Source organism: Rattus norvegicus, chromosome 2 (assembly GCF_021556685.1).
Source record: "Rattus norvegicus strain SHRSP/BbbUtx chromosome 2, alternate assembly SHRSP_T2T, whole genome shotgun sequence".
Classification (NCBI taxonomy): domain Eukaryota; kingdom Metazoa; phylum Chordata; class Mammalia; order Rodentia; family Muridae; genus Rattus; species Rattus norvegicus.
The window spans coordinates 108053937-108067415 of NC_141535.1; the positions used below are offsets into that span (position 1 = coordinate 108053937).

The following is a 13479-nucleotide window of genomic DNA, read 5'->3' on the forward strand; positions in this document are numbered from 1 at the left end:
TCCTAGTAAGAGCACCAGTGGAAGGGGAAGCCGTGGGTCCTGCTAAGACTGAACCCCCAGTGAACTAGATTCTTGGGGGGAGGGGGACAATGGGGAGAGGGTGGGGAGGGGAACACCGATAAGAAAGGGGAGGGGGAGGGGGATGTTTGCCCGGAAACTGGGAAAGGGAATAACACTCGAAATGTATATAAGAAATACTCAAGTTAATAATAAAAAAATAAAAAATAAAAAAAATAAAATAAAAGTGACCAGAAGAAAAAAAAAAAAGAAATGACATGAAAAGTTGATCTGCATAGTTATTTTAATTTAACACTCACAAAGCTAAATCAAATACCAAAAGTAATAAAGCAAAACAAAACCAATCAAGAATTATACTCTTGATGTGCTATTTGTTTTAATAGATGCAGAAATTAAGTTGTGGGTTGATGAGGTTCTCCTCAGTTCATCAAGTTTGCTTCCAAAACCACTGAAATCTCATGTTCCCTTATGAGTCACGGGCTTGTGGGTCAGAAATCATATTTTAGTATGCACGGTAATGGTGCATCTCCTGCTATAAAAAGTGTCATAATCTTTGGGGGTATTAATTTTAGAAATTCTTTCTCACGTGTAAAAACAATTTCTATATCTTTGTATCAATAATTGATTTCTTGCTATACAAAGCATATTAGCAAATCTAGCCATGAAACAAGATAGCAGACTGATGGAAATTCTGGGGAAGAAAGTAGCTCTAGCTCAATGTAGAGCTTTCCATAAGGGGTCATAAATTTAACACTTTAAAATATCATATATCAATGTAGAAAACATGGGGTTGGGGATTTAGCTCAGTGGTAGAGCACTTGCCTAGCATGCGCAAGGCCCTGAGTTCGGTCCCCAGCTCCGAAAAAAGAAAAAAAAAAACCATCAATGTAGAAAACATATAGATATGCATATGTAAGATATAGTTTCATATGAATATATATGAATATATATTCCCATACACATTATATAAGCATGTATTACAGAGAAAGGGATACTTTTCCCTCAGTGGAAGAATGAATCGATGATGTAAAATAGTTAAAATATTCAAAATTCATTAACTTCCATATTCCCTTTGTTTATTTTCTACTCTGAGAATCTCCAAACAAAACCATATTCCACTTGCTTTAGGCACTGAGCCCAAGTTACACTGGTGCCTCTAGAAAACCATTGTCCACACGTTCTCAGGAGCACTCCTGTGATTCTCCAACCACAGTGCCCTCCTCTTTCAGTTGTTCAAGAGCTACTAAAGTTGTACTCGAACAGAATACTAAATGTATTCAATACTGTCACAAATTATAGCTTAAAGAACTAGGCTCAACATTCTAGACATGTTTTTATTATTAAAAAAAAAAACAGCCTACCACTTCATTTGGCAATCAAGAAGGCAGAATTCTCCCCATTGAAGCTTGGACAAAACTTGGTTTTCCAGTGATGATTTCTAATTGAAATCAATATTTGACAATTTGTCATGTTTCCTTATTCCATATTTATTCATTTAAGCATTCCCTTGGATAACAATCATCTCATTATGTCATAACTATTTGATTGTTTTAAATAGATTATTTGCATAGGCTTATAGTATGTTTGGATCAAAACTAATACTTTTTATTTTCTAATACTCTCCTATCCTCTCCCCACTTTTCTATTCAAGTGATTTTTGCTCATTCTGTCTTCAAGGTAGTCTTATGTTCACTTTTTCTCTTCCTTAAAATTTGCAAAAGCAGAGCTTCTTGTATGTAGTTTTATAGTTTTTAGAATATTTTGAAAGTAAACTTAAGGCTTTGAGATAAAGATAACAATGTGGAGATATATTTCTTACCTATAGAAACCCGGTGGTACCCGCTGCACCAGGAAGTTCTTCTCCAGGTCTTGAAGGATGTCATTCAGCATCCGGACACGACTGGGGACTCTTTCCTTTGGGTCATTAGCAGGTCTCATCTCATCTGATTGGAAGAGTTCAGCACTGTCCCTCAGCTTTGATGCCAAGGCAAGCAGGTTAGGGACACTAGGCTCATTATCTGGTGAAGAAAAATGAGGCCACCTCAGCAGAAATTTGGTCAAAGGAACAAAGCAAATATTTTATTGTCTTGACTCTAGTTTATAAATCAGACAGACCCTTGGGGTTGGCCTGTCATTGATAGTTCTGTCAGTGGTCTTTTCTAACAAAGGGCTATATACTTTGATTAAACTCAGATGACATTTTTTTCCTGCTAAATATGCTCTCCAAACATGTATTTATTCTCTATTAAATTAAGTGCATGGTTACTAATTTAGCCTCACTTATAATAACTGAAGTTAAATATTGATTATGGGTATTAACACATTATATGCACTGTATTAAGCTCATCACATAATTATCTTATTTAATATCTACTAAATATCACTAGTTACATCATATAGAATTTATCAAACCGTGTTTATTTTGTGGAAAATCAGACTTTAATAAGGCTACAAAATTAAGGTCACAAGTTGCCAAGGAAGTAGAAATTTGAACTGGAACCTTGATTTTTTTTTGGCTCAACTGTATAGACTAACCATAGTATACCTCATTTTGAAGTAAAAAAAAATGAAAAAGATACAGTCGTAATGGCTGTATCAGAGACTCAGTAGAGGTGAGGTGGAGGTTGAAGGATCTTTTTTTTTCCTTTTTTATTGGATAGTTTTTATTTATTTACATTTCAAATGTTATCCCCTTTCCTGGTTTCCCATCTGTAAACCCCCCTATCCCATCCCTCTCCCCCTTCTTCTATGTGAGTGCTCCCCCACCCATTCACCCACCTCTTCCCACCTCCCCACCCTGACACTTGGGGTGAGGTGAAGGGGATTCAGTCTTGGCAGGACCAAGGGCGTTTCCTCCCATTGATGCCCAACAAGGCCATCCTCTGCTACATATGCAGTTGGAGCATGGGCCTGTCCATGTATAGTCTCTGGGTAGTGGTTTAGTCCCTGAGAGCTCTGGTTGGTTGGCATTGTTGTTCTTATGGGGTTGCAACCTCCTTCATCTCCTTCAATCCTTTCTCTAACTCCTCCAATGGGAACCCCGTTCTCAGTTCAATGGTTGGTTTGAGCATTCACCTCTGTATTTATCATGCCCTGGCAAAGCCTATCAGGAGACAGCTATATCAGGCTCCTGTCAGCATGACTTTTTGACATCAACAAATATTGCCTGGGTTTGGTGGCTGTATGTATATGGACTGGATCCCCAGGTGGGGCAGGCTCTGAATGAATGGCCATTCCTTCAGTCTCTGCTCCAAACTTTGCCTCCATATCTCCTCCTATGAATATTTTTGTTCCCCCTTTTAAGAAGGACTGAAGCATCTGCACTTTGGTCATCCTTCTTCTTGAGCTTCATGTGGTCTGTGGATTGCATCTTGGGTATTCCGAGCTTTTGGGTTAATATCCGCTTATCAGTGAGTACATACCAAGTGTGTTTATTTTATAGATTCTGGGTTTTTGTTTCGTTTCGTTTTGTTTTGCATGTGTGTGCTTTGTGTTGATGTTTATCATTTATCTGCTTTATTTCTTTTGAGAAATGGTCTCCAGCCTATGTAGGCCTCAGAATTCCTAGGTAGCTGAGGATGTCCTTCAATTTCTGGTCATTCTGCCTCTGTTTTCCAAATGATGTGATAATTATCACACCTTCTTTATGCTGTGCTGAGAATCAAAGCTGGTTACATCATCCTAGGCAAGCCCTCTGCCAACTAAGCTCTAGCCCTGGCTTCATTGATTCTTGAGTTTTGATACCGTTTCTCATTGCCATTTCATATATTTCTGGCCTGGTCTTATTTCTTTTGGTCTACTAGTTAGGAGTTTGCCTTGTTCTTGTTTGTCCAAAGCCCTAAAGTGTATCATATATTTGTTTAATATTTCATTTTTTTAATGTAAGCCCATATAGCTGTAAGTTTGCCTCTTAGGATTACTTTCCTTATATCCCATAGGTTTTTGTATTTTGTGTTTTCCTTTCATTTGCTCCTCGGATTCCTTCTTGTTTTTTTTTTAATTTAGAGAATACTTTATTAGTTTTTGTAATCAAACCCACGTAGATAAGACCTTACATATTTAATACAGTGCGTTACCCCTGTACAAATAGAAAAAACTTAAGTTCAACATTTCTAGACCAATATGGCTGTTAATTTCTGTACAGTGCCAACTCAACACAGTAAACGGGGATACTTTTTTCCAGAGTTGACAGCACAGCTAAAGTTTCCAAAAATTCAAATTATATATCTGTATATATATATTTATATTTATATAAAAAGACCAATAATAGCAGTGTGTTATGCATCAACAGCAGCAACAGCTTTTCCAGGTTCTGCAGTCATCTGAACAAAACTGTAGAGACATCCAGCACACTCCATTAAAAAAAAAGTAAAAAAACAAAACCCGAGAAAACAGCACAGTTCTGTTACTCTTGTGGTACCTGGCACCATTTTTTTTAAATTAGCTTCTCAATCATCATCTGGAAAGAAAACATTCTGAGCAACATCATTAAAAACAGCTCTGATAAAGCACGGTCACTACTACATATCATAAAGCAGGTACAAGCTATTTTACATCCACAGAGGTATGATACAGTACTGTCCTACATCTATAATACTAGAGGATACAATTTAAAAGGCATTATTTGAGACTTGATTCTACTTTTCCAGCAGAGGGCCCAAAGGATGGTGTGACACAGCTTTGTAAAGAAACATACTCTAGACAGGATTTCCTTTCACTAGTGGCACAGTTCTAAGGATTCATTCTCTCCATGAATGTCAGCTAAAACCGTTATTAAAAAAATGAAATATCCCTAAAACAAAATCGTATAACCACCGGATTCACATGAAGATGACCTAGTGGAGACAAGCTGGACCTCACCTTACCAACAAGCTATCAAATCTGTTATGTTTAAACAGTGAGACCTCCAAGGAAGGAGATGCCAAGTAGTGCTTCAAAGCTTCGGACCACAATCAAACACAGCATCCTTTTCAACAGAAGCAGAAGCTCATCTGAATATGCTCAAGGATGCTGACATCAACATTTAATCATCTCCTCACTCATCCAGGAAGAAGGGGAGATCAGTTACTACTTTACTTTATTGTGTTCAACCAAATCACCATGTTACAAAAATAGCAAGCTGCCATAATAAAAAATAAGGCTCCTCTATCCAACACCAGATAGCATCATTTTACTTTCAAGCCTAGAAATTGCACACTTGTATATAAACCAACCGAAGATGAGGATTGAGAGTTCATCTTGGTGGATTTTTCCATTGATGAATATGAAGTGTCCTTCCTTATCTTTTTTGATGACTTTTAATTGAAAATTGATTTTATTTGATATTAGAATGGCTACTCCAGCTTGCTTCTTCTGACCATTTGCTTGGAAATTTGTTTTCCAGCCTTTCAATCTGAGGTAGTTTCTGTCATTGTCTCTGAGGTGTGTTTCCTGTAGGCAGCAGAATGCAGGGTCCTCATTGCATATCCAGTTTGTTAATCTATGTCTTTTTATTGGGGAGTTGAGGCCATTGATGTTGAGAGATATTAAGGAATAGTGATTATTGCTTCCTGTTATATTCATATTTGGATGTGAGGTTATGTTTGTGTGCTTTCATTCTCTTTGTTTTGTTGCCAAGACGATTAGTTTCTTGCTTCTTCTAGGGTATAGCTTGCCTCCTTATGTTGGGCTTTACCCTTTATTATCCTTTGTAGTGCTGGATTTGTAGAAAGATATTGTGTAAATTTGTTTTTGTCATGGAATATCTTGGTTTCTCCATCTATGTTAATTGAGAGTTTTGCAGGATACAGTAACCTGGGCTGGCATTTGTGTTCTCTTAGGGTCTGTATGACATCTGTCCAGGATCTTCTGGCCTTCATAGTTTCTGGCGAAAAGCCTGGTGTGATTCTGATAGGTCTGCCTTTATATGTTACTTGACCTTTTTCCCTTACTGCTTTTAATATTCTTTCTTTATTTTGTGCGTTTGGTGTTTTGACTATTATGTGACGGGAGGTGTTTCTTTTCTGGTCCAATCTATTTGGAGTTCTATAGGCTTCTTGTATGTTTATGGGCATCCTCTTTTGGTTAGGGAAGTTTTCTTCTATGATTTCATTGAAGATATTTACTGGTCCTTTGAGCTGGGAGTCTTCACTCTCTTCTATACCTATTATCCTTAGGTTTGATCTTCTCATTGAGTCCTGGATTTCCTGTATGTTTTGTACCAGTAGCTTTTTCTGCTTTACATTATCTTTGACAGTTGAGTCAATGATTTTTATGGAATCTTCTGCTCCCAAGATTCTCTCTTCCATCTCTTGTATTCTGTTGGTGAAGCTTGTATCTACAGCTCCTTGTCTTTTCTTTTGATTTTCTATGTCCAGGGTTGTTTCCATGTGTTCCTTCTTGATTGCTTCTATTTCCATTTTTAATTCCTTCAACTGTTTGATTGTGTTTTCCTGGAATTCTTTCAGGGATTTTTGTGTCTCCTCTCTATGGGTTTCTACTTGTTTATTTATGTTTTCCTGGAATTCTTTCAGGCATTTTTGCGATTCCTCTCTGTAGACTTCTACTTGTTCTCTAAGGGAGTTCTCCACGTCTTTCTTGAAGTCCTCCAGCATCATGATCAAATACGATTTTGAAACTAGATCTTGCTTTTCTGGTGTGTTTGGATATTCCATGTTTATTTTGGTGGGAGAATTGGGCTCCCATGATGCCATGCAGTCTTGGTTTCTGTTGCTTGGGTTCCTGCGCTTGCCTCTCACCATCAGATTATCTCTAGTGTTACTTTGTTCTGCTATTTCTGACAGTGGCTAGACTGTCCTATAAGCCTGTGTGTCAGGAGTGCTGTAGACCTGTTTTCCTGTTTTCTTTCAGCCAGTTATGGGGACAGAGTGTTCTGCTTTCGGGCGTGTAGTTTTTCCTCTCTACAGGTCTTCAGCTGTTCCTGTGGGCCTGTGTCTTGAGTTCACCAGGCAGGTCACTTGCAGCAGAAAAGTTGGTCTTATCTGTGGTCCTGATGCTCAAGTTTGCTCGCGGGGTGCTGCCCACGAGCTCTCTGTGGCAGCAGCAACCAGGAAGATCTGCGCCGCCATTTCCGGGGCTTCTGTGCACCAGGGTTCCAGATGGGGTTTTGTGTTTTCCTCTGGCGTCCGAGATGTGTGCAGAGTGCAGTCTCTTCTGGTTTCCCAGGCGTGTCTGCCTCTCTGAAGGTTTAGCTCTCCCTCCCACGGGATTTGGGTGCAGAGAACTGTTTATCTGGTCTGTTTCCTTCAGGTTCTGGTGGTGTCTCAGGCGCAGTGGTCCTCCTGCTCCTGGGCACTCCTCCACGGGAACCCAGAGGCCTTATACAGTTTCCTCTTGGACCAGGGATGTGGGCAGGGGTGGGCAGTGTTGGTGGTCTCTTCTGCTCTGCAGCCTCAGGAGTGCCCACCTTAGCAGGCGGTGAGGTCTCTCTCCCACGGGGTCTGGGAGCAGAGAGCTGCTGCGGGCCGGGATCCGCGGGTGTGGGACTTCCGGTAAACCTTGAAGGATCTTGAACTGAAGATCATTCTTGACTATATAGAGAATATAAACCAGCTAAAGCTTTATCAGACACTTTAAAAAGATATAAATAAATAAATAAATAAATAAATAAATAAATAACTGAAACAAAGAAAGAAAAAAGAAAGGAAGGAAGGAAGGAAGGAAGGAAGGGAGGGAGGGAGGGAGGGAGGAAGAAAAAGAGAATGTTTCTTTTATGAGAAGATGTAAATTATGTGACTAAATGGTAATACATGCCTACAGGTTCTACTTGGTCCATAGGCATATTTTCATATGCTCATAATGATATTTGAAATATGTTTTTGACCTTGCAGTCTACTAGAATTATTGCATGTGGTGATATATGTCCTTGGCTTCTAAGACTTCAGTCGTTTGGTTTATTTTCCCACTTGTTGGACTGATTATCAGAACTCATTTGTATGTTAAGGAGAGTAGCAAAGCATTCACAGGTCTATCCTGTGTCCAAGAGAAAAGCCATATCTAATGGTCTTGGACCTTGGTGCTCAATAGATTCTGTTGCTATGTTCTTAAAATCTGTGTGAACTTCGTAGCATTTGTAGACCTATAAAATCTTAACTGTCAAATAAAGGAAGTGACATTAACTACTGCTACCATTTTCCCTAAGATCAAATGACTAATACATGTCAAATACTTCCTTAAAGGTAGTGATTTGAAACTATGTTTGAAAACTTATCTTTTAGAATCTTATGAGAGAAGAATTCTATAATCATCTTCTCCATATTCCAACAGTATCCTTTTGTTGGACAACAGCTACTGTCACTTTTAGGAGACTAGAAATAATTACCCATCCCCCCAAAATCAACATGTCACTACAAATTTACTTCCATTCAAATTGTTTCAGGAGCATAGGTATAGAGTCTAAGCTGCTGTCACACAAGTGTGACACTGAGACAGGCAGATGCAGGTGTTCCTTTAAGCAGTTATTGTAGAGTCTTGGGCAGAAAGACTGGGGAAGCCCAAGATCATCAGCATCTCAACACTCAGGATTGTGAGAGATTCACTGCTCTGCTCATGTCCTTTCACTGTAGAGTCTAGGAATATCCTTCAATGCTAGTACATTTACTCTGTCAGATTTAAAGTGTAAGAGGTACTATAAAAATAGTGTGGTAAAGATGAAAATTTATGTTACAGATAGAGAGTTAACTAATAAAATATGACTTGCACAAACCCACGGACTGCTTCTACGAGGACATTTATTGAATAATTGAATGTTCCCACTCAATAATTACTAGAACAAAATAAATGCAATAAGTTATATTTCTAAAATGTCCAAAATAAAATAGAATCATGTGAAACAGATAATTCAAAAAATTCCTCCTATTTCTTGTCTTTTTATTTTTTCTTAGAGACAGTAATAGGAGTAAATATACTCAAATTATAAGTATGTATAAAATGGTCAAATAATAAAAGTTTTCCCATTTAGTGTGTGTGTGTGTGTGTGTGTGTGTGTGTGTGTGTGAGAGAGAGAGAGAGAGGGGGGGGAGGATGAATTGTAGAAATCAGTTCTCTCCTTCCTCTTGTGAGTTTTGGGGTTGCTACCCAAGTCATCAGACTTGGCAACAACTGCCTTAGCCTGCTGAGTCACCACACTGGCCTAAATAAAAAAATAATTAATTAGACAGAAATAATTCACTGTATACAGAGCAAAAAACATTTACAGATTGGCTTAAAGAATGTGTCTGCACAAACCATAAAAATTAAATATTATGTAGAATATATTGAAGCAAATATGTGAGCTGAAGATAATTTTGAGATACTTGTCCATAAACACTGATATGGTAGTTTTGACTGCAGGAGTCAGACTCTGGGTGCCTGCTGTTTTCTCTGTGCATTCCACATTGACTAGTATCTGTGTTGGATTTTATATAAAATCATGAAGATGGATATTTATGGGTTTTAAAATCAAGTCTCAAATAATTTATTAGAATTTCAGAATGACATGTCTTTTCTTAAACTGCAATGATTCATTGAGACTAATGTGTACAAAACTCAGACTGTCTGTTCACAAAGAAGAAAGAGAATGGACATGGCACATTTAGATATCACTAACATTGAAAGAGCAAGCAAAGAGAAAAACAAGCTCACCATCTTTTAGATTCTCATACTTAAGAGATAAAAATATGTTCCAATCTAACATCCACTGCAGAATTGAAGGAATTACTACAGGATCAAGTGAGACAAACTGTGCCATTTTCTCTTATTTAGCTTTAAATGAATTTATGTTTTATGTTTCTGTGAATGGAAAACACTGACAGCTCTCTGAAATAACAGTTCCAGGTGGAGAGAGAGAGAGAGAGAGAGAGAGAGAGAGAGAGAGAGAGAGAGAGAGAAGAGAGAGAGAGAAGTGACATGCCTTAAATATAGCAGGCATTACTTCCAGGGTCAAAGGTCACGTACTGAGAAGCAGTTACACATGTAATGCTCAGCCAATGATGTTGATGTATGAATTATGCTTCAAAGAATGTTAGCAACCTTTTCCCTGTCAATCTATTTGAGCTTGTTTTCATCTTTATATCAGATCCAGAATGGAATTCTCCTCTCCCTGAAACTTTGCTGATCTCAGATGAAGTAATCCTTCATAGTTTTTGGATCTGCATTCAAATGTTACCTGTACCATAGAGAAACATACATCTACATTGTAACAGTGACTCTCCTTGTATGTAAAACTGCACCAGATGATTTAATGAAGGAGCCAGCACACTCTCATAGAATCCAAACTGGTAACATGTTTATCTTTACCTGGTCATGTCTCTTGTTTCTCAGCAGAAAAGAATCTCCTATAGGAAAATGCAGTATATTTGTCTCTATGTAGCTGTCCTACCATAGCCATTTAGTGAGATGCAAAACACATGCAATGGTTGAATGTTGACTTATAAGATAACGTCTTCCTTGAAATACAATTGCTACATTGCACAATGGCTACCAATCATTCTCAGGGATGTTGGTGTATAACAATCATCAATGATGAGTTCTTTTACCCCCCAGATGTAAATGAATTGTAGCTGAAAATAGAAACTTAAGGTGAAAAGAAACTATCTTAAGGGAGCAATTAGCTAAGTTACACAAACTTGAAACAAAAATTTCCTGCAGATTCCCTATAAACCCTTTGAATTTCACTCAAGACCCAGGATATAAACCTGTTAGAGGCTATTATCAGTTCACATTTAAAAGATAGTACCTACATTTGATGAAAAAGTGTTAACTGGAAGCTAAAGGCTTCTCAGAGAAGCCTTTATGATAATCTTAAAGATATATACATCGGATCTACAAAACAAGGATTTGATATTAATAAAGATAACAATTCTATGCACATAATTACTACTAATATAATCTGGAGTAATTTATTTGCTTTATTACGATTAATTTTCTAAATTCATAGACCTCTCTCAATCAGTTTTTATTAGAATATACAAACCAAACATGCAAACTTCAAATTAGTTTTGAAAAGAACAATAAAAACAACAACATCACAGTTCTGAATACAATCTCAAAGTTGTTTCTCCCAAATACTTTCCAGATCTGTTGCCCCCAGTGTAACCGCCCTCCCTATTTATACTTTAAGAAATCTCAGTTTCATTGTTGTATGTCTGACACTATTCTTGTGTTTTCTCCCCAAGCACTGGCCTCACCAACTCTGTAAGAAAGAAAGGGATTGACATGGGGGTAAAGGAAATAGTCAACCTTTAAAATAGGATTAACACATCTTGACTTCTGTTAAAAAAATAACACAACCATTAATAGAATTTTTTGAAAGCTCTTTAGAAAATATTAGTTGGGATTAAATGTTTATAGTCATGCCTGATGTAGTATGTAATGTTTCAGAGTACCTGCTAAAATTATATATTCCAGATGATTAAAGTTCTTCTACATCAAATGAAAAACACATTTATTTCCCCTGCATCTCAAAGTGAAATTCATAGAGTTATAAGGTTTTAAAGAAGTAATTCTTCATTTATTAGTATGTCACTGCTAGGGAATTCATAGACAAAAAATTAATAATGTTAATAAGGTATGACAGTCCAAAATTACATAATAGTCATAAACATGCAGTACCAATGCTACATGAGATTACTGCATGCAGAGGCCAATGATGCTTTTTATGGATCATTTACAAAAATATCCTGTACATAAGCCACGACATATTTTGGGATTACCTAAAAACGACTCTTGAACATTCTGGCATTTTCTGTATAGAAAATCACTTCAGGAAAGTTTTCTATTTTAACCACAACATTGACGTGCCCCTACAGCTATTCTGGAAATCTAAACCATCAGTACCCTAACATCCTGCCATAACTAACTAGTTTTGGCTCCTAAGGCAGCTTTATATATTAGACTGTCAGGTGTGTTGAGATCTGGCAAATCTAAATGCAAGCCTAATCTATATTGATTAAATGCAAGTATATCTGTCCAAGATGTACAACATATTTTTAGACTCAGTTTAAACTTAGATCTTATCTGAGCAACCCAGGAACACAGCTCTTGACTCATGTCATGCACAGGGGAACATAATATAGTATACAGGCTTCTTTGTAGTGTGATCTCAGGAGGGCTTAGATATTTCTAAGAATTTAAACCTCATGAAGTTCTTTTTTAGTGTAGGTTCTCCCAAATTTCTTCCCATAGTAGGTAGGAAGCTCCAAGTACCTGCTGTAGTTCCTACACACATAATTGATCAGGATCAACTGTAGTGCTGACATTGTCCACATGTTCTGATGTGACTGCACCTAGGGTTGCACAAGATGCCCATCACTTAAGATACTTCATAGCTTGAGAACGTTCACTGGCATATATCACTGTGTATTTATATGCTTTACAAACTCCAACATGATTATCACTGCCCTGTTTTAAAGGCTGATCTTACTGTCTACTTTTGTGTTTTCTTGGGGTTTTTATAGTCTAAAAAAGTGTTAGACAATAGCTATTTGCACTTTTGTATGATTTGGTTCTATTCTGTAATGCTAGGTTTAAAAAATCCACTCCATTTTCCTTTACGTTTTGGGGGAAATGTACCAGTTATCCTTAAAAACTACATATTTACATAAAACAGCACAGCCTTTCTTATTCACTAGCATTTCACAGAATCCATAGTTGTAAACAGGATCTTATCACAGTTTTAAAGATGCTAACAGTTGCAGAGTCACAGGTTACATTTCCCTGATGAGATAGACAGACAGACAGATGACAGACAGACATATAATTGATTTTGCTTGCTGAATTAAAGTGGTTAAAAGCAGAATAGGAGATTATTTGGAGGAAAATATATGCTACTTAACATCATCTTTAAAATATCTCATGGTGTTGTTAAAGAGAAGAAAGGAAATTGACAATATGTTATAAGTCAAGGGAGCAACAGCTCTTTATTATGCTATATTTTCTATCCCTCATGCTGTCTTCTTCAGTAGAAGCAATAATGTATTGTATAAGCTGATTCCTTAAAGACTTTAGACATCACTTGGTTAAAGAAGGCTGGACCCCCCAGGGTTGGGGAATGTTGGGGGTGGGTGGGAAGCAGGGTATGGTTTGGGAGGGGGAACACCCTTATAAAAGAAAAGGAGCAGATGAGATAGGAGGCTTATGGCCTGAAAACTGGGAAAGGGAATAACATTTGAAATGTAAATAAAAATATCCAATAAAAAAATGCATTGAACCTAAAGCAAGAAAAATGTTCAGATAAACAGCCTTGATATTACAATACAAATAATTATGTACTATTTAAAGGTGAATAATATACAAGAATATGAGTAACTATGGCTAAACTGAGTGCATGCAAGATCCATTTGGCAAAAATGACAAAAGGATATTTGGGAAAGAATTAGAGTCTGCCTTCTACTTAGAAGGTAGTTTAGCATTGTATTCTTGAATACAAAAGTTACCTAATAATTCAGGTAGCCCTGACAGACTCCATCAAGGAACATTTTAGCA

At 37.3% G+C, this 13479-nt stretch overlaps 1 protein-coding gene across 2 annotated transcripts in view; it reads right to left on the minus strand.

Annotated features, from left to right (window-relative positions):
• Positions 1-13479, minus strand: part of Naaladl2 (N-acetylated alpha-linked acidic dipeptidase-like 2) — a 1374648-nt gene that overhangs the window by 83593 nt on the left and 1277576 nt on the right. For both annotated transcript variants that reach the window (XM_087630578.1, NM_001447432.1), the window contains 1 exon segment: positions 1838-2036. In XM_087630578.1, coding sequence (XP_087486704.1) covers positions 1838-2036 — 199 coding nt within the window.